This window comes from Rana temporaria, chromosome 6 (assembly GCF_905171775.1).
Source record: "Rana temporaria chromosome 6, aRanTem1.1, whole genome shotgun sequence".
Taxonomy (NCBI): domain Eukaryota; kingdom Metazoa; phylum Chordata; class Amphibia; order Anura; family Ranidae; genus Rana; species Rana temporaria.
Window position 1 is genome coordinate 850627 of NC_053494.1, and position 24759 is coordinate 875385.

At 52.5% G+C, this 24759-nt stretch overlaps 1 protein-coding gene across 1 annotated transcript; it reads left to right on the forward strand.

Annotated features, from left to right (window-relative positions):
* Positions 1–4: 4 nt before the first annotated feature.
* Positions 5–22182, forward strand: PKMYT1 (protein kinase, membrane associated tyrosine/threonine 1). The gene is made up of 8 exons (XM_040355828.1): positions 5–134; positions 4010–4418; positions 5820–6316; positions 17824–17930; positions 18129–18301; positions 19533–19783; positions 20222–20308; positions 21704–22182. The coding sequence occupies exons 2-8, from the start codon at positions 4062–4064 to the stop codon at positions 21882–21884; spliced, it is 1653 nt and encodes a 550-aa protein (XP_040211762.1). The 5' UTR covers positions 5–134; positions 4010–4061; the 3' UTR covers positions 21885–22182.
* Positions 22183–24759: the final 2577 nt, after the last annotated feature.

Here is a 24759-nt window from a genome sequence, read left to right on the forward strand (position 1 = left end):
CGGGGACCTGAGCCGCCTTATCGCTGCAGCTGGGAAAGTTTGGCGCCAAATTCACCTCAGAGAGACCGGAAGTGAGAGATTCGGAACGGAGAAACACCGGAGATACCGAACGACACCGAGCCCGGGCCTCCATGGTGAGTGATACGCCTCCTCTTCCTATATATACTCATTAACACCCCCTCCCTCAACACTATATATCACCCCCTCCCCCAACACTATATATTATCACCCTCTGCCCCATGTATATTATCAATAATCTCTCCTCCCCCAATACATAATCTCCTCCCCCTATATATACTCATAAACGCCCCTCCCCCAACACTATATATTATCACCCTCCGCCCATGTATATTATCAATAATCTCTCCTCCCCCAATACATAATCTCCTCCTCCCCCCCCCCTATATATACTCATAAACACCCCCTCCCCCAACACTATAGATTATCACCCCCTCCCCCATGTATATTATCAATAATCTCTCCTCCCCCAATACATAATCAATCTCCCCCCTATATATACTCATAAACACCCCTCCCCCAACACTATATGTTATTATCACCCTCTCCCCCATGTATATTATCAATAATCTCTCCTCCCCTCTATACATAATCTCCTCCTCCTCCCCCAACACTATATATCACCCCCTCCCCCTACACTATATATCACCCTCTGCCCCATGTATATTATCAATAATCTCTCCTCCTCCCCCTACATATACTCATTAACACCCCCTCCCCCAACACTATAGATTATCACCCTCTGCCCCATGTATATTATCAATCTCCTCCCCCAATACATAATCAATCTCTTCCTCCCCCCCTATATACACTCATAAACACCCCCATACATAATAATCTCCCCTCCCCCAACACTATATATTATTATAGATTATCAATAATCTCCCTCCCCAATACATAATCCCCTTACCACCTGTATACATAATCAATAATCTCTCCTCCCCCTCTATACATAACCAATAATCTCTCCTCCCCCCTCTATACATAACCAATAATCTCTCCTCCCCCCTCTATACATAATCAATAATCTCTCCCCTCCCCCCTCTATACATAATCAATAATCTCTCCCCTCCCCCTCTATACATAATCAATAATCTCTCCTCCCCCTCTATACATAACCAATAATCTCTCCTCCCCCTCTATACATAATCAATAATCTCTCCTCCCCCTCTATACATAATCAATAATCTCTCATCCCCCTCTATACATAATCAATAATCTCCCCTCCCCCTCTATACATAATCAATAATCTCCCCTCCCCCTCTATACATAATCAATAATCTCTCCTCCCCCTCTATACATAATCAATAATCTCCCCCCCCCCCTCTATACATAATCAATAATCTCCCTCCCCCTCTATACATAATCAATAATCTCTCATCCCCCTCTATACATAATCAATAATCTCCCCTCCCCCTCTATACATAATCAATAATCTCCCCTCCCCCTCTATACATAATCAATAATCTCTCCTCCCCCTCTATACATAATCAATAATCTCCCCCCCCTCTATACATAATCAATAATCTCTCCTCCCCCCCTCTATACATAATCAATAATCTCTCCTCCCCCCCTCTATACATAATCAATAATCTCTCCTCCCCCCCTCTATACATAATCAATAATCTCTCCCCTCCCCCTCTATACATAATCAATAATCTCTCCCCTCCCCATCTATACATAATCAATAATCTCTCCTCCCCCTCTATACATAATCAATAATCTCCCCTCCCCCCTCTATACATAATCAATAATCTCTCCTCCGCCCTCTATACATAATCAATAATCTCTCCTCCCCCTCTATACATAACCAATAATCTCTCCCCTCCCCCTCTATACATAATCAATAATCTCTCCTCCCCCTCTATACATAATCAATAATCTCTCCTCCCCCTCTATACATAATCAATAATCTCTCCTCCCCCTCTATACATAATCAATAATCTCCCCTCCCCCTCTATACATAATCAATAATCTCCCCTCCCCCTCTATACATAATCAATAATCTCCCCTCCCCCTCTATACATAATCAATAATCTCTCCTCCCCCTCTATACATAATCAATAATCTCTCCCCTCCCCCTCTATACATAATCAATAATCTCTCCCCTCCCCCTCTATACATAATCAATAATCTCTCCCCTCCCCCTCTATACATAATCAATAATCTCCTCCCCCCTCTATACATAATCAATAATCTCCCCTCCCCCTCTATACATAATCAATAATCTCCCCTCCCCCTCTATACATAATCAATAATCTCCCCTCCCCCTCTATACATAATCAATAATCTCCCCTCCCCCTCTATACATAATCAATAATCTCCCCTCCCCCCTCTATACATAATCAATAATCTCTCTCTCCTCCCCCTCTATACATAATCAATAATCTCTCCTCCCCCCTCTATACATAATCAATAATCTCTCCTCCCCCTCTATACATAATCAATAATCTCTCCTCCCCCTCTATACATAATCAATAATCTCTCCTCCCCCTCTATACATAATCAATAATCCCCCCTCCTCTATACATAATCAATAATCTCTCCTCCCCTCCTCTATACATAATCAATAATCTCTCCTCCCCCCTCTATACATAATCAATAATCTCCCCTCCCCCTCTATACATAATCAATAATCTCCCCTCCCCCTCTATACATAATCAATAATCTCTCCCCTCCCCCTCTATACATAATCAATAATCTCTCCTCCCCCTCTATACATAATCAATAATCTCCCCTCCCCCTCTATACATAATCAATAATCTCTCCCCTCCCCCTCTATACATAATCAATAATCTCCTCCCCCTCTATACATAATCAATAATCTCTCCTCCCCCCTCTATACATAATCAATAATCCCCCCCCCCTCTATACATCATTAATCTCTCCTCCCCCTCTATAGGGAGGGAGGAGAGAGGGGGTACCGTAGAGGAGCCCTGCCCCCGAGGTTGGGGGATTATCGTAGAGGAGCCCTGCCCCCGAGGTTGGGGGAGTACCGTAGAGGAGCCCTGCCCCCGAGGTTGGGGGAGTACCGTAGAGGAGCCCTGCCCCCGAGGTTGGGGGATTATCGTAGAGGAGCCCTGCCCCCCCGAGGTTGGGGGGAGTACCGTAGAGGAGCCCTGCCCCCGGGGTTGGGGGAGGACCGTAGAGGAGCCCTGCCCCGAGGTTGGGGGAGTACCGTAGAGGAGCCCTGCCCCCGAGGTTGGGGGGAGTACCGTAGAGGAGCCCCGGCCCCGAGGTTGGGGGAGTACCGTAGAGGAGCCCCGGCCCCGAGGTTGGGGGAGTACCGTAGAGGAGCCCCGCCCCCGAGGTTGGGGGAGTACCGTAGAGGAGCCCTGCCCCCGAGGTTGGGGGAGTACCGTAGAGGAGCCCCGCCCCCGAGGTTGGGGAGTACCGTAGAGCAGCCCTGCCCCCCGAGGTTGGGGGAGTACCGTAGAGGGGCCCTGCCCCCGAGGTTGGGGGAGTACCGTAGAGGGGCCCTGCCCCGAGGTTGGGGTGTACCGTAGAGGAGCCCTGCCCCCGAGGTTGGGGGAGTACCGTAGAGGAGCCCCGCCCCCGAGGTTGGGGAGTACCGTAGAGCAGCCCTGCCCCCCGAGGTTGGGGGAGTACCGTAGAGCAGCCCTGCCCCCCGAGGTTGGGGGAGTACCGTAGAGGGGCCCTGCCCCCCGAGGTTGGGGGAGTACCGTAGAGGGGCCCTGCCCCGAGGTTGGGGTGTACCGTAGAGGAGCCCTGCCCCCGAGGTCTTGTAGGAACGTGTTTTTCTCTCCTCCGGTGGCACGTTGGGCCTTTCTGGGATCCCGGCCGGTGGTGGACCGGTGTTACTGATATCCCTGACACTGGAGTTGGGGGTTCCTGTCGGCCATGTTTTGTAGTAAAGTGACCCGGGTCTATAGTCCATCTTACCAGCCTGAGGTAGCGCCAGGCAGGGGGGTATAGGTGGGGGAAGGGGCCGCATTTCATGCCGTTTTCTTTGTGTCGTCTTTTCTGACAGATTCCCTTCTCCCACCACGAGTCCTTCCTCTCCCTGGCAGCGGCGGTGAATCATGCCTTTACCCAGAGATGAGATGGGTGATCCTCCTCTCAGCCGCACTCCCATCCCGGCCCCGGCCTACTTCCACCAGGCAGAAGAGAGCTTCTCACTGAAGAAGAGGGGCCGCTCGCTCTACTACACTCTCCCACCATGTCCTCCGGTGAAGAGAGTGGCCTCCATCACCCGACTCTTCCCCAACAAGCCGCGATCATGGAGCCAGCCTCGTCCCCAGAGCGTGTGCTTCCGCAGCCCCCAACCCAAGGCCCCCGACAGCCAAATGTACGACCACAGCAAGGGGGGGACCTTCTTCAAGCAGTGCTTCCAGAGCATCTGCAAACTGGGCCGGGGCTCCTTCGGAGAAGTCTATAAGGTGAGCAATGGTGGAGGCTGAGGAGGTGGTGGTAGGAACCGGGCAGGCTTGTTCTAAAGTGGGCCTCAGGATAACCGAGGATCGGGGGCCTGGCCCATACCAAACTGAAGGCCAGGCATCGGGGCCTGGCCCATACCCGACTCCCCGCATCGGGGCCTGGCCCATACCTGACTCGAGGCCCCGCATCGGGGCCTGGCCCATACCTGACTCGAGGCCCCGCATCGGGGCCTGGCCCATACCTGACTCGAGGCCCCGCATCGGGGCCTGGCCCATACCTGACTCCCTGCATCGGGGCCTGGCCCATACCCGACTCGAGGCCCCGCATCGGGGCCTGGCCCATACCTGACTCGAGGCCCCGCATCGGGGCCTGGCCCATACCTGACTCCCTGCATCGGGGCCTGGCCCATACCCGACTCGAGGCCCCGCATCGGGGCCTGGCCCATACCCGACTCGAGGCCCCGCATCGGGGCCTGGCCCATACCCGACTCGAGGTCCCGCATCGGGGCCTGGCCCATACCCGACTCCCTGCATCGGGGCCTGGCCCATACCCGACTGGAGGCCCCGCATCGGGGGCCTGGCCCATACCCGACTCGAGGCCCCGCATCAGGGGCCTGGCCCATACCTGACTCGAGGCCCCGCATCGGGGGCCTGGCCCATACCCAACTGGAGGCCAGGCATCGGGCCTGGCCCATAACTGACTCCCCGCATCAGGGCCTGGCCCATACCTGACTCTAGGCCCCGCATCTGGGGCCTGGCCCATACCTGACTCGAGGCCCCGCATCGGGGCCTGGCCCATACCTGACTCGAGGCCCCCGCATCGGGGCCTGGCCCATACCTGACTCGAGGCCCTGCATCTGGGGCCTGGCCCATACCTGACTCGAGGCCCCGCATCTGGGGCCTGGCCCATACCTGACTCGAGGCCCCGCATCTGGGGCCTGGCCCATACCTGACTCGAGGCCCCGCATCGGGGCCTGGCCCATACCTGACTCGAGGCCCCGCATCTGGGGCCTGGCCCATACCTGACTGGAGGCCCCCGCATCGGGGCCTGGCCCATACCTGTCTCGGGGGCTCTATATATATGATGACATGGAGTGCCCGGGGGCTCTATATATATGATGACATGGGGTGCCCGGGGGCTCTATATATATGATGACATGGGGGGGTCTATCTCTATATATATATATATATATGATGACATGGGGTGCCCGGGGTCTCTCTATATATGATGACATGGGGTGCCCGGGGTCTCTCTATATATGATGACATGGGGTGCCCGGGGTCTCTCTATATATGATGACATGGGGGGGTCTATCTCTATATATATATATGATGACATGGGGGGGTATAAATATATATATATATACTGTAGATGTGTTCTCACTTTGTAACTCTCTCTCTCAGGTGCGAAGTCGCGAGGACGGCTGTCTTTACGCGGTGAAGCGCTCGGTGTCTCCGTTCCGGGGCGAGTCTGACCGCCAACGTAAACTGGAAGAAGTGAGAAAACACGAGCGCGTCGGAGAGCACCCCAACTGCCTGCGCTTTGTGCGAGCCTGGGAGGAGAAGCGCATGTTGTACCTACAGACGGAGCTGTGTATGGGGAGCCTGCAGCAGCACTCTGAGGATTTCGACGCTCCTCTACCCCCCCGACAAGTGTGGGACATCTCCTGCGACCTCCTGCGGGGGCTGAAACATCTCCACGACCGCAACCTGCTGCACCTGGACATCAAACCGGCCAACGTGTTCATCTCCTTCTCCGGGGTCTACAAGTTGGGGGACTTTGGGCTGATGGTGGAATTGGATTGTGCAGAAGGGAAGGAGGACGCTCAGGAGGGGGACCCCCGGTATATGGCTCCGGAATTGCTGGATGGGGTGTTCACCAAGGCAGCGGACGTGTTTAGGTGAGGGGGGGGGGAAGAGCGCCACCTCTTTTCTGTCTGTGGATTTTATACTAGAAAACATTTCCCAGCATGCTGGCCAGCTAATGTGACACGGGAATTCAGATAGTCGGGTTATACTGCCGCCTACAGGCGGGTGGGACACACTGGCGAGCCGAAAACTTGTATGCCAGCCCTCTATAGCCCCTCCTCTACCCAGCATGCCTAGATTTGTTGTTGGTGTTCTAGAAGGTTGGAGGCCTTTTCTTCTCCTCTTTGCCAGGCTGTATATCCCTCCCACCAGGGGCCCCATGTACGTAGAATTGTTTCCCAACTCCTCTCACGGGACAGCGCCCGGGGAGAGCGTAGCTCCACCCATTTTTTTGGCGCGTCGTATCTTTGTTTTGGTATCCACCAAACAAAATACGACGGCATCTGTGTTAGATGCAATTTTTCGGCTTCCGCTGGGTGGCGTTCCCGTCGTAATCCGCGTCGAGTATGCAAATTGGCTATTTCCGACGATCCATGAACGTACGAGCGGCCGTCGCATTTTTTTACGTTGTTTCCGTTCGGCTTTTTCCGGCGTATAATTAAAGCTGCTATATGGTTGCGTACTCAATGTTAAGTATGGCCGTCGTTCCCGCGTCTAATTTTGAAAATTTTACGTTGTTTGCGTAAGTCGTCCGTGAATGGGGCTGGACGCCATTTACGTTCACGTTGAAAACAATGACGTCCTTGCGACGTCATTTGGAGCAATGCACCCTGGGAGTTTTTACGGACGGCGCATGCGCAGTTCGATCGGCGCGGGGACGCGCTTCATTTAAATGAAACACGCCCCCTACCCGCCCAATTTGAATTCCGCGCCCTTACGCCGCGAGAGATGCACTACGCCGCCGTAACTTACGGCGCAAATTCGTTGAGGATTTAAACCAAAGCCAAGTAAGTTACAGCGGCGTAGCGTATTTGACATCTGCGCCGGGCGCAGCGTATGTATGTGGATCTGCCCCTCAGTCTTTAAAAGGCAGAACACTTCCACCATGGCTGCCTCAGTTATAGCGTTTCCTCCGCCATGGTGGGAGACGAGGGGTGTGTTTCCCTCTCCCCAGGTACTTCTGAGGGTCTTCGTCCGACCTGATCACCTGGCAAACAGGTTTATCTTCCATAACTGATCGTAGCCTCTTCAGAAAGTTCCATCAACACCATTTATTAACCACTTCAGCCCCGGACCATTTGGCTGCCCAATGACCGGGCCACTTTTTGTGATTCGGCACTGCTTCGCTTTAACTGACAATTGTGCGACGTGGCTCCCAAACAAAAAGTTCCTTTTTTTCCCACAAATAGAGATTTATTTTGGTGGTATTTGATCACCTCTGCGGTTTTTATTTTTTGCGCTATAAACAAAAATAGAGCGACACTTTTGGAAAAAAATCTATATTTCTCTTTCGTTCATAGACGGACACAGCATCCTTTGACCTTAGGGTTATGCTTCTTCCTACCAGGAGATTTAGGCAGAATTCTACAGCACTTAAGGTGTTAAAAACTTTCCTTCATGCCGCTCCTCCCAGGGGGCGTGGCTCCCCCAGGCATAACCCCCACTCTGCTTTAGCAGCCTCAGTTTGTTTCTGCCTAACCGTCAGGAGAGTCAGGCTCTCTCTGGAGTCCTGGACTCTGGAGTTTTTTCTTGCAAATTTTTTTGCATTTTGCGAGTTTTTTCCTCGCTTTTTTATTTTATTTTTATTTTTGAATCCTGCGATTCTTCTATCAACAGCCGACTGGGTGACAGGCTGGGTCCTCGACCCTTGTAGTCCCCCCAGGTTCGGCCTTCGAGCGTGTGCCGGCCCTCAGCTCGGCTTTGGGACGTCCACGACAGGCCCCATTGCTCCAGGGGCGGCCGGGGAACTTCGGTTCTAGGGCACACATATGACCGGTCTCTATGGCCTTGTCACAGTGTGTCTGGCTGACAGCCATGCCGTTCGCGGACGTTGGTTCTGTCTGGGATACCTCCAGCCAGGTAGTCGCAGGACAGGTAAGTAGTGGCCCCTTACTCAGGTAAGTGGTCTGGCTGGAATGTTTTCCCTTGGGAGGTCGACTGAGGGTTTTCCCCTGCTTTCCTCTCTCCCTTATTCCTCTCCCTCCTTTCCCCTTTGGGTGACGGCTGTGCAGGGGGTTTTTTCCCTGGGGCTCATATTTTTTTTTTTTTTTTTTTCACTCGGGTATGGCTGGGGCTGTTCTGTGTCACTGCAGGGGACTGTGGTGGACATTCTGGGCATTTTTGTGTGTGCTGTGTGCTGTTTTGGTGTACTGTCATTTTTGGGTACACTGTCTTTTTAAAACTGCGCAACGGCGGCCATTTTGCCGGAGCCGCGCTTGTATTATTCGGCGGCCATTTTCTTGTGGCCGGCGCCATTTTCAGCACTAGTTCGGCCTCTAGTGGCCGTTTCGGCGGGGAAAAAAGACCGCGAATCATCTGAGGGGACAGACGCAGCGCTGCAGCTTCTCCTCAGCACACACTTGCCTTCACAGACCGCGCTGTACCAGGGGGTGGTGAGTCTCAGGGGGCCCCATACTGTGCTCTAGCGGCCGGGAGGTGACCTGTGGGGGACTTTTTTCCTGCCCTTGGCAGTAGGGGTGAAATGGCAACGGCAATATGGAGCCTGAATCAGGCCCCTCATTTCTTACAATGCCGGAATTAACCCTTAAGCGCCCCTCCCCCTGCCACATCTGTTCAATCGGTGTCGGCTGTCCTGGAGTCTTTTCTCACCAGGTTTGAAGCAGCCAGTGCTCGGTTGGGGGGTAAAAAAGCGCCCCCCCCGGAGGCTGTTTCTGGGGATATCTCTGACGCAGAATCTGATGCTTCTGGTTCTGTCATGTCAGAGGATGCGGGCTTAACCCACATGGACAGCGAGGATGACTCTGCTGCGGAGTCTGCTGATAAGGAATTTGTTGGAGCTCTTATTACTGCGGTGCGTGAGGCTCTTCATTTAGAGGATTTGGCGGAGACACCAGCGGTGTCAGTCCTTTTGGATTCCGCAAACCACCGCGTACCGCTAAGGTATTCCCCTGTGTTCCTTATTTAGACAATATGTTGTATAAGGAATGGGATACACCGCAAAAGGCTTTTACGGTTCCTAAAAGCTTTGCTACCGTTACCCCCTGGAGGAGGACTTTTTTAAAAAAGTGGGTCACTCCTCCGTCGGTGGACCCTCCTGTGTCCAGACTGAGTAAGGCTACTACGTTGCCTGTGGAGGGGGCTCCTGCTTTCAAGGACCCCGCTAATAGGAGAGTGGAGGCCGTGGCCCGCTCCCTGTTCTCGGTGGTGGGTTCGGTGGTAAGGCCGGCTCAGGCCGGCTCTGGCCGGAGCCCTGGTAGCTCAGACGCTGACTGAAAGGGCGAAGCTCCTGCTGCAGGACCTGGAGGTCCAGGGGGCTTCCGAGTCCTCTAGGGACCTGGCTGAACAGTTGATTCAGGGTCAGAAGTTTCTCTGCGAGGCGGATATGGATTAGATTCCTTTGCTTTCCAGGGCTTCTGTCTACGCAGTGGTTCTGCGCCGCCTTATATGGCTGAAGTGCTGGTCGGCTGACCAGTACTCAAAAAAGGCCTTGGTAGATTTGCCCTTTAAGGGCGGACGGCTTTTGGGGGCATCCCTGGATGACATCATTAAGGATGCCACTGGAGGTAAGAGCACCTTGCTCCCTCAGTCGGGGAAGGGTAGGGAACCTCGCCGCAAGCAAGGTCCTACTTTTACTACCCCCTAAACGGTTTTTTTCGTGCGCCAGCGCGGCTGGAAAAGGTCCGCAAGGTGCAAAAGCCCTTGCTGCCGGGCGTAAGCGCCCCTGGTTCAAAAAACCGAACAAGCCTGCGGACAAGCCTGCTTCCGCATGAAGGTCTGCCCCCGCCCGGGTCTCGGGTGGGGGGACGGCTTCACGACTTCGTGGATCGGTGGAATTCTCTTCTATCCGACCGTTGGGTTTGCGAGGTGGTCGCCTCGGGGTACAAGATAGAGTTCCTTTCTTGTCCCCCAAACAGATTTTTTTCCATCCAACCTCCAGCTTCCTCCGGATCGTCGGCTAGCCCTGTCCGGGGCTGTCCAGGATCTTCTGGACAGGGGGGTGGTTGTGCCGGTCCCCTCGCTGGAACGGTTTCGGGGGTTCTACTCCAATCTGTTCGTGGTCCCCAAGAAGGGAGGGGTTCGCCCTATCCTGGACCTAAAGGCCCTCAACTCCTTTGTCAAGGTGCAGCGATTCAGGATGGAGTCGGTCCGTTCTATCATGGCGTCCCTCCACCAGGGGGACTTCATGGCGTCCTGAGGCATCATGGACGCATACCTGCATGTTCCCGTTTGCACAAGCCACCAAAGGTATCTGCGCTTTGCGATCGGGGAGGACCACTATCAATTCGTGGCCCTCCCGTTCGGGCTGGCGTCGGCACCACGGGTGTTCACCAAGGTGCTCGCCCCGATCCTGGCCTTGCTACGGCAGCGAGGGATCGCTATCGTGGGATACCTGGACGACCTTCTCCTGAGAGCTTCTTCAGGCTCAGAGTTAGAGGAGGACGTGTCCATCACGTGTCGGACTCTGCAGGAGTTCGGCTGGTTTCTGAATCTCAGAAAATCAGTGTTGGTTCCGTCCCAGAGGCTGGAACCCCTGGGGCTGGTTTTGGATTCGGGGGAGACAAAAGTGTTCCTCCCATCGCAAAACCTGCTGACCCTGCAATCTGCAGTGAGACAGTTGTTGACCCAGAAGTGGTCATCTCTTCGCTTCTGCATGCGGGTTCTGGGTCTGATGGTGGCCTCCTTCGAGGCAGTTCTGTATGCCCAATCCACACCAGGGTACTACAGAAGGAGATTCTGTCACGATGGGACAGGGTCCCATCTTCTCTGGATCACCAGATTCGGTTGAGCCATCTGGCCAAGTCTTCCCTGGCATGGTGGCTGACGTCTCCGGTGCTTCGGTCCGGGAAGTCTTTTCTTCCGTGCCGCTGGACAGTGGTCACGACGGATGCCAGCCTCTTCGGCTGGGGGGGCGTCTGGGGCACCCAGTCAGCCCAGGGGCGCTGGACTCGGGAGGAGTCCCGCCTGCCGATCAATATCCTGGAGCTCCGAGCAATCAAGCTGTGCCTTGTCAGGTGGTCGCTGGAGCTAAAGGGCCGTCCTGTCAGGATCCAGTCCGACAACGCCACGGCCGTGGCGTACATCAATCATCAGGGCGGCACAAGGAGCTCGGCCGCGGCGACGGAGGTCGCTCACATACTTCGGTGGGCCGAAAGGTCCGTTCCGGCCCTGTCGGCGGTATACATTCCGGGAGTTCTGAATTGGCAAGCCGACTCCCTAAGTCGCATGACTCTGGATCAAGGGGAGTGGTCTCTCCACCCGGAGGTGTTTCAGATCCTGTGCCAAAAATGGGGCACTCCAGACGTGGACCTTCTGGCGTCCCGTCTCAATCGGAAGGTACCATGGTTTGTGGCTAGGTCAAGGGACCCGTGGGCAGACACGTCAGACGCGTTAGTGGCTCCCTGGGTCAATATCACCTGATTTACGCCTTCCCTCCTCTAAGGCTCCTACCCCGCCTGCTGCGCAGGGTGGAAGCCGAAGGTATTCCAACGATCCTGATCGCCCCGGATTGGCCGCGTCGCTCTTGGTACGCGGACCTGGTACGTCTGGTGACAGACGCCCCCTGGCGTCTGCCTCTGAGGGAAGATCTCCTGTCTCAGGGCCCGATCTTCCATCCTGCTTTACGGTCACTGGCTTTAACGACGTGGCTGTTGAAAACCAGGTACTGAAGGACCGGGGCCTGTCGGGCCCGGTAATCTCTACCATGCTGCGTGCACGGAAGTCCACTTCTCGAAAAATTTACCATCGTACATGGAAAGCATACATCTCTATGTGTGAGGAGATGAAGTGGCACCCCCGTACTTACGTGGTGTCCCGGATCCTGCTGTTCCTACAGCGGGGAGTGGACCAGGCTCTTGCCTTGAGCACGATCAAGAGTCAGATTTCTGCTCAGGCTGTTTATTTTCAGCGTCCCTTGGCAGCGAATTCTTTGGTTCGCACGTTTGTGCAGGGGGTCCGGCATGTGGCCCCCCCGGTGCGCCCTCCGCTACCTTCTTGGGACTTGAACTTGGTCCTCTCGGCGCTTCAGCGTGCCCCCTTTGAGGACATTCGGGAGATCCCCTTGCTGACTTTGTCGCAGAAGGTGGTCTTTCTGGTAGCTATTACCTCTATCAGACGAGTGTCTGAACTGGCGGCCTTGTATTGCAAGGCCCCCTACTTGGTCATCCATCAGGATAAGGCGGTGCTGCGCCCGCAGCCCTCTTTTCTTCCGAAGGTCGTTTCGGCCTTTCACATTAACGAGGACATTGTTGTTCCATCATTATGTCCTCAGCCGAAGAACCCGAAGGAGGCCTCTTTACATTCTCTGGATGTGGTTCGGGCCCTTCGAGTTTACTTGTCGGCGACAGCTCCGTTCCGGAAGTCGGACTCGCTGTTCGTGTCTGTGTCCGGTCCCAGTAAGGGCCTGGCAGTCTCGTCGGCCACCATTTCCAGGTGGATCCGACAGGTTGTGCTTCAGGCCTACGCCCTGAAGGGGCGGGCGCCTCCCTTTCGGGTCATGGCGCATTCGACCAGGGCGATCGGGGCCTCCTGGGCTTCCGACACCAAGCCTCTGTGTTACAGGTGTGTAAGGCAGCGACCTGGTCGTCGTTCCACACTTTTTCAAAGTTTTATAAGGTGGATGTGAGTGCATCTTCTGATGCCTCCTTCGGCCGCAGGGTGTTACAGGCGGCAGTTTAAGGTTGGAGTTCCTCCGTTGAGTAACTCCGGTTTTGTTTGGGGTGTAACCTGTTTTTGCTGTGTTATTTTCCCACCCCTCGAATTTTTTTGACACTGCTTGGGGACGTCCCTAAGGTCAAAGGATGCTGTGTCCGTCTATGAACGAAAGAGAAAAAAGGATTTTTGTACTCACCGTAAAATCCATTTCTCTGAGTTCATAGACGGACACAGCACCCACCCCTCCTTTGTTTGTACTGCTTGTTACGAACTGAGGCTGCTAAAGCAGAGTGGGGGTTATGCCTGGGGGAGCCACGCCCCCTGGGAGGAGCGGCATGAAGGAAAGTTTTTAACACCTTAAGTGCTGTAGAATTCTGCCTAAATCTCCTGGTAGGAAGAAGCATAACCCTAAGGTCAAAGGATGCTGTGTCCGTCTATGAACTCAGAGAAATGGATTTTACGGTGAGTACAAAAATCCTTTTTTTTTACTTTTTGCTATAATAAATATCCCCAAAAATATATAAAAAAAATGTATTCCTCAGTTTAGGGCGATACGTATTCTTCTACCTATTTTTGGTAAAAAAAAAACACAATAAGCGTTTATCGATCAGTTTGCGCTAAAGTTATAGCGTCTACAAAATAGGGGATAGTTTTATTGCATTTTTATAATAATGTTTTATTATTATTAGGCGGCGATCAGCGATTTTTTTTTTTTATTTTTTTTTTATTGTGACTACGATATTATGGCGGACACATCGGACTCTTTTGACACATTTTTGGGACCATTTTCATTTATACAGCGATCACTGCTATAAAAATGCACTGATTACTGTATAAACGTGACTGGTAGTGAAGGGGTTAACCACTAGGGGGCGCTGATGGTGATAAGTGTGACCTAGGGATGTGTTCTAACTTAGAAAAGTCGACTAACAAGGTCCCAGACCTCCACCTGGTCTGGACATGCATTAGTCGGACAAAGTGACCTCACATAGTCTGTCCGCATGACCTCCAATCTTGGCTGCAAGGAGTAGTTGACACCAGTAGGGGTGGGGCAGAGGTCAGCTGGGTGGTTTTTAACATTCCGGGGCTTGGTCTGCTGCTGGGCAGAGGGGCCGACCACCCCAGCTTCCTCAAGCTGTAGAGACACTGTAGGTGCTAGGCATAGGCCAGAGGCGCTCTGCCCTTTTACTTCACTTCTGCTGGGGACTCCACATCATCCGCTCCGGCTAACCGTTGGGGAAGGAGGCTGGATTCCTCCACACCCAAACTGTGTAGCTGCCATTGGGGAGGTGAGCTGGATGCTTCCTTTTCCGTTCCCTCATCTGGCTGCTGGGACAACATGTCTGTGGTACTGTCTTCCAGAGGCACGGATCTTTTCTGGGGAGGAAAGACCACGTTCTCCACCATGGCCAACAGTTGGGGAGGGATGATGAACACCACCTCCTCTCCCCTCTCCCCCTGCTGCTGGGAAGTGATCACCACCTTCTCACCCTGAGCCTCCAGAACTGCCACAGGGGTGGGGCAGAGGTCTTGAACCCTCTGTCCGGTGACCAGCGCTTCAGCTGGTGAAGTTCCTTGCAACTCCACAGATACTGCCCTTGCTACTGGGCAGAGCACAGTGAAGTTTGGCCCTTCTGCTGGAGGCTCCTCGGGTTGTTCTTCCTCAGCAGAAAAGTCTATTGAATCCCCCTGCTGCCACCAATGTAACGGAACGTCCCACACTCCGCTTAAGTGCTTCCGTCATATACCGCTTCCTATCAGTCTGGATATAGATATCGGATATTCCAGCTGCTCTCAGCACACAACGAGATGAGACTTGTCTGTCTGCTGAACATAAATTACCATGAGCTAATTAACTAATCATTTACCCAGACTAGGTGACACTAAAGGTTCAAATATATATATAATTTTTAAATAACAAACATGTCATACTTACCTTCACTGTGCAGTTTGTTTTACACAGGGTGGCCCCCGAACCTGGTCTTCTGGGTTCCCTCGGCGGCTCCTCCCCTCTTCTAATGACCCCCTCTGGGAAGCGCTCTCCCAAGGGGGTTACCTTGCGGGCGCACTCCCGACTACAGGACGCATGAAGATTGAAAAAATATAAACCTTTAAGCCCCTTTCACACTGAGGAGTTTTAGCACTAAAAAATAGCGCCTAAATACCACCTGAAAAACTCCTGCCCTGCAGTCTGTGTGAAAGCCTAAGGGCTTTCACACTGGAGCGGTGCACTAGCAGGACCGCTCCAAAAGTCCTGCCAGCCGCATCTTTGGAGCAGTGAAGGAGAGCACCACTAGTGGCCGAATACCGCTGCAATTTCAACGGTATAGCGCCGCTATACTGTCAGCGCACCTCCCGCCTCAGTGTGAAAGGGGTCTTACAACCCCTTTTAAGCATCAGGTTGATCTTCTGTGGCTTCCTCTTAGTTGTTGGCAGATTCCTCTGTCTTGCAGGTGGCTCCTCCTTGGTTGAGATTCGGGAGTTGGTCCTTCATGTAGTTCTTGGTTGCAGGTAGTCAATAGTTTAATCTGTCCTTGTCTGTTGACCACTCCTCTGCTTTTGGGTATCCCTTCTGTATCTGAATTCCTGTGTCCCTCAATGGACGAGAGATGAAATGTATTCATTGATTTGTGATGGGATGGAAGTTCTGTTAGGCTGGAGTTGGTTTATACAATTTACAGTTTTATGTTTCCCAATTTCCTAAATCTGACAGTCTAAAGACATTGATTGGGTTGAGGTTGATGGTTTATATGTTCTTTCAGCCTAAAAACATTGATTGGGTTGAGGTTAAGGTTCCTCCAGCCTGAGGTAGAGGTCGACCGATATTTGGCCTTTTTTAAGAAATCGGGCATTTATTATGCACATTCAGCCAATTTAGTCACAACGTGCCCCGTCGACACACTCCATTTTGGCAGAGCCACGCTTTCCAGAGCCGCTGTGTGTGTGAAACTGACATGCAGAGAGAGAGAGAGGAGCTGTCAGAATTCAGTGTTGATGTCGGTGGTGGGTGGGACCCAGCAGCTATCAAACACTAGCCAATGGGATGAAATCTGGGCGGGCTGCTACGTATATGTGGCCTGCCCCCTTTCTGAAGCTGCCCAATCATTGACTGGTGTTTGATAGCTGCTGGGTCCCTCCCACCCCAGGCCCCGACATCACTAAATTTTGACAGCTGGTCTCTCTGCATTCATTTACATAGCCGATATAGTGTAACTGTGTGAAACCTGCCAGTGCAACCAATCTGTGCCACCTGCCAAAATAGAAAAAACAATTGGCCTAAAATATAGGCTGCAAAAATCTGCATCATACATCGGCCGTCTCGATTTCTAAATATCGGCCAGAGAAAACCCCATATCAGTTGACCTCTAGCCTGAAGGCATTGATTGGGTTGAGGTTGATGGTTCTTCCAGCCTAAAAACATTGATTGGGTTGAGGTTGATGGTGTACATGTTCTTCCAGTCTGAAGACATTGGTGGGGTTGAGGAGGTTGATGGTGTACATGTTCTTCCAGTCTGAAGACATTGGTGGGGTTGAGGAGGTTGATGGTGTACATGTTCTTCCAGTCTGAAGACATTGGTGGGGTTGAGGAGGTTGATGGTGTACATGTTCTTCCAGTCTGAAGACATTGATTGGGTTGAGGGGGTTGATGGTGTACATGTTCTTCCAGTCTGAAGACATTGATTGGGTTGAGGAGGTTGATGGTGTACATGTTCTTCCAGTCTGAAGACATTGATGAGGTTGATGGTGTACGTGTTCTTCCAGTCTGAAGACATTGATTGGGTTGAAGTTGATGGTGTACATGTTCTTCCAGTCTGAAGACATTGGTGGGGTTGAGGAGGTTGATGGTGTACATGTTCTTCCAGTCTGAAGACATTGATTGGGTTGAGGTTGATGGTGTACATGTTCTTCCAGTCTGAAGACATTAGTGGGGTTGAGGAGGTTGATGGTGTACATGTTCTTCCAGTCTGAAGACATTGGTGGGGTTGAGGAGGTTGATGGTGTCCATGTTCTTCCAGTCTGAAGACATTGGTGGGGTTGAGGAGGTTGATGGTGTTCATGTTCTTCCAGTCTGAAGACATTGGTGGGGTTGAGGAGGTTGATGGTGTACATGTTCTTCCAGTCTGAAGACATTGGTGGGGTTGAGGTTGATGGTGTACATGTTCTTCCAGTCTGAAGACATTGATGGGGTTAAGGAGGTTTATGATGTACATGTTCTTCCAGTCTGAAGACATGGATGGGGTTGAGGAGGTTGATGGTGTACATGTTCTTCCAGTCTGAAGACATTAATTGGGTTGAGGTTGATGGTGTACATGTTCTTCCAGTCTGAAGACATTAGTGGGGTTGAGGAGGTTGATGGTGTACATGTTCTTCCAGTCTGAAGACATTGGTGGGGTTGAGGAGGTTGATGGTGTCCATGTTCTTCCAGTCTGAAGACATTGGTGGGGTTGAGGAGGTTGATGGTGTCCATGTTCTTCCAGTCTGAAGACATTGGTGGGGTTGAGGAGGTTGATGGTGTACATGTTCTTCCAGTCTGAAGACATTGGTGGGGTTGAGGAGGTTGATGGTGTACATGTTCTTCCAGTCTGAAGACATTGGTGGGGTTGAGGTTGATGGTGTACATGTTCTTCCAGTCTGAAGACATTGGTGGGGGTGGGGTTGAGGTTGATGGTGTACATGTTCTTCCAGTCTGAAGACATTGATTGGGTTGAGGTTGATGGTGTTCATGTTCTTTCACCTAACTGATGATCTGTGTCCCCCATTCTTCTAGTCTTGGCATGACGCTGCTGGAGGTCGCTTGTAATATGGAGCTCCCGAAGGGAGGGGAGAGCTGGCAGCAGCTACGGCGGGGTCATCTTCCCACAGAGTTCACCTCAGGTGAGTTCCTAAGCTGGACCAGAGGGAAAGATGGGTCCACGTGTTCAGATTAGGATACATGGACCCTCTGCCTGTTGCTGGGGAGCCCCCCCCCCCCTCACATTCTGTCCCAGGAAGTGAGAAGGAATCTTTCAGCCCAGATACCAAAACAATCATCATCCTGGAACATTCATTGAATAATTCTTCCGTGTTTTCTAGAATTGCCGCCGGATTTCCTGAAGGTTCTGGGCGGCATGCTGGAGCCGGACTATCGCTGCCGTGCTACTGTGGACTGGCTCCTCTCCCTATCTGCAATTAGCAGGGCTGAACGATGGAGAAAAGTCACCCTGACAACCAAAAAGATGCTTTCCAAAATATTTGTCGTCCTTCAGGTACGATCACTCTGTGCCTACCAGGTTTTCATGCTGTGCCTCACCTCTCCTTCGATCTTCTACCTTCACCTCCTACATGCTTTTAGTTATAGGGAAATCTTTCCTGGGAGAAACACAGGAAAATCCCACTTCACTAATTCCCCCCCCCCCCCCCCCCGTGCTGGGATTTCCTGCTGCCGGCCACTACATTGGTACAAGACATGGTAATGGCTTAGGAGACGATAAAAGGAACTATAGAGGGTTATAGAACCACAGGGCCCCAAAGGGGGAGACCAGGACATGCCACAGGGGATGATGATGGGAACCACAGGGGCCCAGCAGGGGATGATAGGAACCGCGGGGAACAAGAGCACACCAAAGGGGACAATGGAAGAAACCACAGGACGCAGCAGGGGGTCCAGGACACACCATAGGGGACAATGTGAGGAGCCAGAGGGACTAAGATGCACCATGGGGACAATGTAAAGAACCATAGAGCCCAGCAGGGGATAAGGACACACCAAAGGGGACAATGGAAGGAACCACAGGACCCAGCAGGGGGTCCAGGACACACCATAGGGGACAATGTGAGGAGCCAGAGGGACTAAGATGCACCATGTGGACAATGTAAGGAACCAGCAGGGGGTCCAGAACACACCATAGGGACAAGCGGGTGACCAGGACACACCATAGGGGACAATGTGAGGAGCCAGAGGGACTAAGATGCACCATGGGGACAATGTAAGGAACCATAGAGCCCAGCGGGGGATAACGACACACCAAAGGGGACAATGGAAGGAACCACAGGACTCAGCAAGGGGTCCAGAACATACCATAGGGCCCAGGACACACTAAGGGGACAATGAAAGGGACCACAGGACCTGGGGGGGGGGGCGGTGCCAGGACACACCATAGGGGAAGGAACCACAAGGCCCAGCGGGAGACTAGGACACACCCAGAAGTGTTGCCAAATGTTGAAAGGAGATCGTTGCTGAAAGATCCCCAGCACATCGGAGTTGGTCGGTTTGGTCAGGTGAATATTTTTTGCTTTGGAGGGATGGAAAGTTTTCTCAGTCTGAACAACAACATTTTCATGAGGGGTCGGCCGTGGCCACCCCCATATTTCAGGTCCAAATAGTGTTAAGTTGATCCCCCTGATCTACAAAAGTGGGCCTAGTAGAAGGCTTCTTATTTGGGAGGCTGTCCTTCACATGTGTAACTTTCATGTCTGTCTTCTCTATCTCCCTCGCAGCTTCTCATGTGGCTCATGTCAGTGGTGGTCCACGGCCTGAAGCGCCCAGTGATGTGGCTGTGGCGATGGGGGAGGGGTATCCCTCCGTTGCAATCTCCGCCTTCCTCTCCCTCGCCCAACCTACTTGCGGAGAGCAGCCTATCCAGTGACTGGGAGGAGGACAGCTTTGGGGAAGATGTGTTTGAGGTTCCACCCAGCCCGCTAGGCATCATCCAGAGACTCACCTACGACGGACCGGAGTTCTCCCTCAGGTGAATACAGAACATTATGGTGACTTGCTATATCTGCCTGTGGTACAGCTGCTGCCAGCTAGTAAGACCTGCCTGGTGTCCTCTTCCAGAATTACATGAACCATTTTCTGTGGAGGACAGAACCCAGACTAGATCTTTACAGGTCGGTCCACCTAAGGCTGGATCCAGCTAAGGGTAGCGACTCTTGGGGAAGCTGCCATATACCTGCAGCAGCTTTCATTGGGCCCCCGTTCCCCTCCCTCCTCGGCTGTCATTGGGCCCCCGTTCCCCTCCCTCCTCGGCTGTCATTGGGCCCCCGTTCCCCCTCCCTCCTCGGCTGTCATTGGGCCCCCGTTCCCCCTCCCTCCTCGGCTGTCATTGGGCCCCCCCCCCCCCCTCCTCGGCTGTTATTGGGCCCCATCTTTGCATATTGTGTTACCTTTCCGTTTTACTCTTTAGACATTCTCCAGAGCTGATGTCACGGCCATCCCTGGGCAGCACATCAACGCCTTGCAACAAGTCTCCCGATTACAGCACAAGGAAGAGGTAAGTGCTTGGTCTTTTCTCTGTAAGTGATTTATTTTATCTATACTTCTTCCCACGTCATCCTTCCCCATTATTGGTTTGTGAGTTGCAGAAGGTATGTGCTCGTCTGTTTCGGATATTGGGGGACAGTATTGATTTAGGAGGTGTGGAAGGTATGTGCTTCTCATGGTGAGTTCCCGATACTGAGGGAAGGTATTGGTGTGGGGAGGTATGTCCTTGTCATGGTGAGTTTCTGATACTGAGGGGTGTATTGGATTGGAAGGTGTAGAAGGTATGTGCTTGTCATAGTGAGTTCCCGATACTGAGGGAAGGTATTGGATTGGGAGGTGTGGAAGGTATGTGCTCTTCATGGTGAGTTCCCGATACTGAGGGACATTATTAGGTTGGGAGGCAAGTGCTCGTCATGGTGAGTTTCTGATATTGGGGGGCATTATTGGGTTGGGAGGTGTAGAAGTTATGTTCTTGTCATGGTGAGTTCATAATACCAAGGGACTGTATTGGTGTAGAAGATATATGCTCGTCATGGTGAGTTCCCGATACTGAGGGGGCGGTATTGGTTTGGGAGGTGTGTCCTTGTCATGGTGAGCTCCTGAGGGCGGTATTGGTTTGTGAGGTTTGTCCTTGTCATGGTGAGCTCCTGAGGGGTGGTATTGGTTTGGGAGGTGTGTCCTTGTCATGGTGAGCTCCTGAGGGGTGGTATTGGTTTGGGAGGCGTGTCCTTGTCATGGTGAGCTCCTGAGGGGCGGTATTGGTTTGGGAGGTGTGTCCTTGTCATGGTGAGCTCCTGAGGGGTGGTATTGGTTTGGGAGGCGTGTCCTTGTCATGGTGAGCTCCTGAGGGGTGGTATTGGTTTGGGAGGCGTGTCCTTGTCACGGTGAGCTCCTGAGGGGCGGTATTGGTTTGGGAGGTGTGTCCTTGTCATGGTGAGCTCCTGAGGGGTGGTATTGGTTTGGGAGGCGTGTCCTTGTCACGGTGAGCTCCTGAGGGGCGGTATTGGTTTGGGAGGTGTGTCCTTGTCATGGTGAGCTCTTGAGGGGTGGTATTGGTTTGGGAGGTGTGTCCTTGTCATGGTGAGCTCTTGAGGGGTGGTATTGGTTTGGGAGGCGTGTCCTTGTCATGGTGAGCTCTTGAGGGGTGGTATTGGTTTGGGAGGTTTGTGTCCTTGTCATGTTGAGCTCCTGAGGGGTGGTATTGGTTTGGGAGGCGTGTCCTTGTCACGGTGAGCTCCTGAGGGGCGGTATTGGTTTGGGAGGTGTGTCCTTGTCATGGTGTGCTCTTGAGGGGTGGTATTGGTTTGGGAGGTGTGTCCTTGTCATGGTGAGCTCTTGAGGGGTGGTATTGGTTTGGTATTTTAGAATCTTCTGACCAGATATTGAATTGCTCCGTCTCTCGTAGGTCGGCACTGACCCTGACCCCGAACATCAGTCGTATCAGCCAGGATTCTCTGCGCAGCGCGAAGGCCATCACCCCGGACACCAGCGGCAGCTCCTCGGGATTTATAGACACGGAAGGGCCGCGCTCTGGATTTCTCCCCCGCAATCTTCTCACCATGTTTGATGATGCGTTGGATCAATAAATCCCGTTTTGTGAAGTCAGCAGACTATTGCGGCAATAAAGCCAGTTCATCTGCCACCTACCCACACACCTGGCTCTCCGTCTCTCCAGGAACTGCCAACACCTCAACTGTCTTCTTTTTCTTTTTTAAAGCTTGTGCCACCACAAGGTGTGATTTGTAGATATGGAGGACTCTGCCAGGACCGGCACAGCCAATCACTTCCAGGTTTATGCAGGAAGAGGCGGGACGGGGAAGTGTTAGTGGGAGGTACAGACTGTTTACGTTCATTAAATAAGAATTACTTTCAGGTTTTATCAAAGGTTCGTTGAACAACATCCTGTTTTGTGTCGTCTTCTCTGAGGTGAGACCGCCCCCTGCGGAGCTTGTGTGTGTTGTGCCTGAGGAACCTCTTGTATCATTGGTGGTCTGTCCCTGCGGAGCTCGTGTGTGAGAACCGTGTGTGTTGTGCCTGAGGAACCTCTTGTATCAGAGGTGGTCTGTCCCTGCGGAGCTCGTGTGTGAGAACCGTGTGTGTTGTGCCTGAGGAACCTCTTGTAGCAGAGGTGGTCTGCCCCTTCGGAGCTTGTGTGTGAGAACCGTCTGTGTTGTGCCTGAGGAACCTCTTGTATCGGAGGTGGTCTGTCCCTGCTTGGCTCGTGTGTGAGAACCGTCTGTGTTGTGCCTGAGGAACCTCTTGTAGCAGAGGTGGTCTGTCCCTGCGGAGCTCGTGTGTGAGAACCGTGTGTGTTGTGCCTGAGGAACCTCTTGTATCAGAGGTGGTCTGTCCCTGCGAAGCTCGTGTGTGAGAATAGTGTGTTGTGCCCGAGGAACCTCTTGTATCGGAGGTGGTCTGCCCCTTCGGAGCTTGTGTGTGAGAACCATGTGTGTTGTGCCTGAGGAACCTCTTGTAGCAGAGGTGGTCTGTCCCTGCGGAGCTCGTGTGTGAGAACCGTGTGTGTTGTGCCTGAGGAACCTCTTGTAGCAGAGGTGGTCTGTCCCTGCGGAGCTCGTGTGTGAGAATAGTGTGTTGTGCCCGAGGAACCTCTTGTATCAGAGGTGGTCTGTCCCTGCGAAGCTCGTGTGTATTCGTGTCGAACTCACGTTCGTTCATCGAATAACGAACGTTTTGGGCCGTTCGCGCAAAATTCGAGTGGCGTGTCACGGCCCATAATTTACTGCGGCATCGCAGTGCATTGCTGGCTGATTATTGGCCAAGCATGCACTATGACCGCATGCTTGGCCAATCGGAGAGCCATAATTGTCCAAAGCCAGGGTGGCTTTGGCCAATTATGGCTCAGGGGGTTTAGTACACGCCCCCACACTATAGAAGGCCGCCTGCAGGTCAGCCTTGTGCAGTGTGTTGCAGTGGTTGAGAGAGAGTGTAATTTTTTGTAGGTAGATAGAGCAGGCAGGCTAGCCAGTTAATGTTACAGTGTGTAGAGGATATATATACATCCCAGGTGTTGTACATATATTTATACACTGTATAGTTTAGTTCCGCTCTTCCTAATTTACTGACAGGCAGGCAGGGGATTGTGCTAGCTGCAGTATTCCCACGTGGTGTACTGCCCGTGTCCTCTGCAGTGTGCACCTAAAGCTACGTGGTGTGTGTGTACTGCCCGTGTCCTCTGCAGTGTGCACCTAAAGCTACGTGGTGTGTATACTGTCTGTGCTATTTTTCTTTTTCAATTTACTTTTATTTAATTTTAAAGCAAACGGGAACAGGAGGAGTACACCATTGCTTTAAACCAGGCACAGAAGAAAGGGAAGGGACACAAACATTACAGATATGTACCAATCTCAACTCCTATATCTCAGTTTATGTATTTCTCCTGACCTGTAACCTCTCCTCCTCCTTCCCTCTATTGTCTCTTCATATTATTAACCAACAATAACCCAGCCCTAATCATGATGCTCCTCCTCTTGATCTTTAAATTTCCCTAATACCCGCAATTAGGCATATCTACCCCCTCACCTCAAGGTAGACTCTTGTCCTCAAGACGATGGGGATGCTTTCTATCCCTATCTCCGTCTGCTTTTTTTTTTTTTACCCCCCCCCCCCCCCAAAAAAAGAGGGGGAACCCACCCTCCCCGAGCTCCACCTGCACCAGTCAGTTTAAATCTATGAAGGTTTTCCCCTCCTGAGTATTTAAAACGATTCCATTCCTCCCATGTCTCCAAATAGCCCCCCCCCCCCCCCGTTTCTGCCGCAAGGTCCATACTAAATCCTCCATCCTATTCAAATCTTCCACATCCCTACTGACGGGGGCTGGGTCTGCTTCCACATCACAGGAATACAGGCTCTTGCTGTAGTCCCTGCGGATCTCGTGTGTGTGTGAGAACCTCTTGTAGCAGAGGTGGTCTGTCTCTGCGGAACACGTGTGTGAGAATAGTGTGTGTATTGTGGCAGAGGTGGTCTGTCCCTGCTTAGCTCGTGTGTGAGAATAGAGTGTATTGTGTGTGTGTGAGAGAACCTCTTGTAGCAGAGGTGGTCTGTCTCTGCGGAGCTCGTGTGTGAGAACCGTGTGTGTTGTGCCTGAGGAACCTCTTGTAGCAGAGGTGGTCTGTCCCTGCGGAGCTCGTGTGTGAGAATAGAGTGTATTGTGTGTGTGTGAGAGAACCTCTTGTGGCAGAGGTGGTCTGTCTCTGCGGAGCTCGTGTGTGAGAACCGTGTGTATTGTGCCTGAGGAACCTCTTGTAGCAGAGGTGGTCTGTCCCTGCGGAGCTCGTGTGTGAGAATAGTGTATTGTGCCTGAGGAACCTCTTGTAGCAGAGGTGGTCTGTCCCTGCGGAGCTCGTGTGTGTGAGAACCTCTTGTAGCAGAGGTGGTCTGTCTCTGCGGAACACGTGTGTGAGAATAGTGTGTGTATTGTGGCAGAGGTGGTCTGTCCCTGCT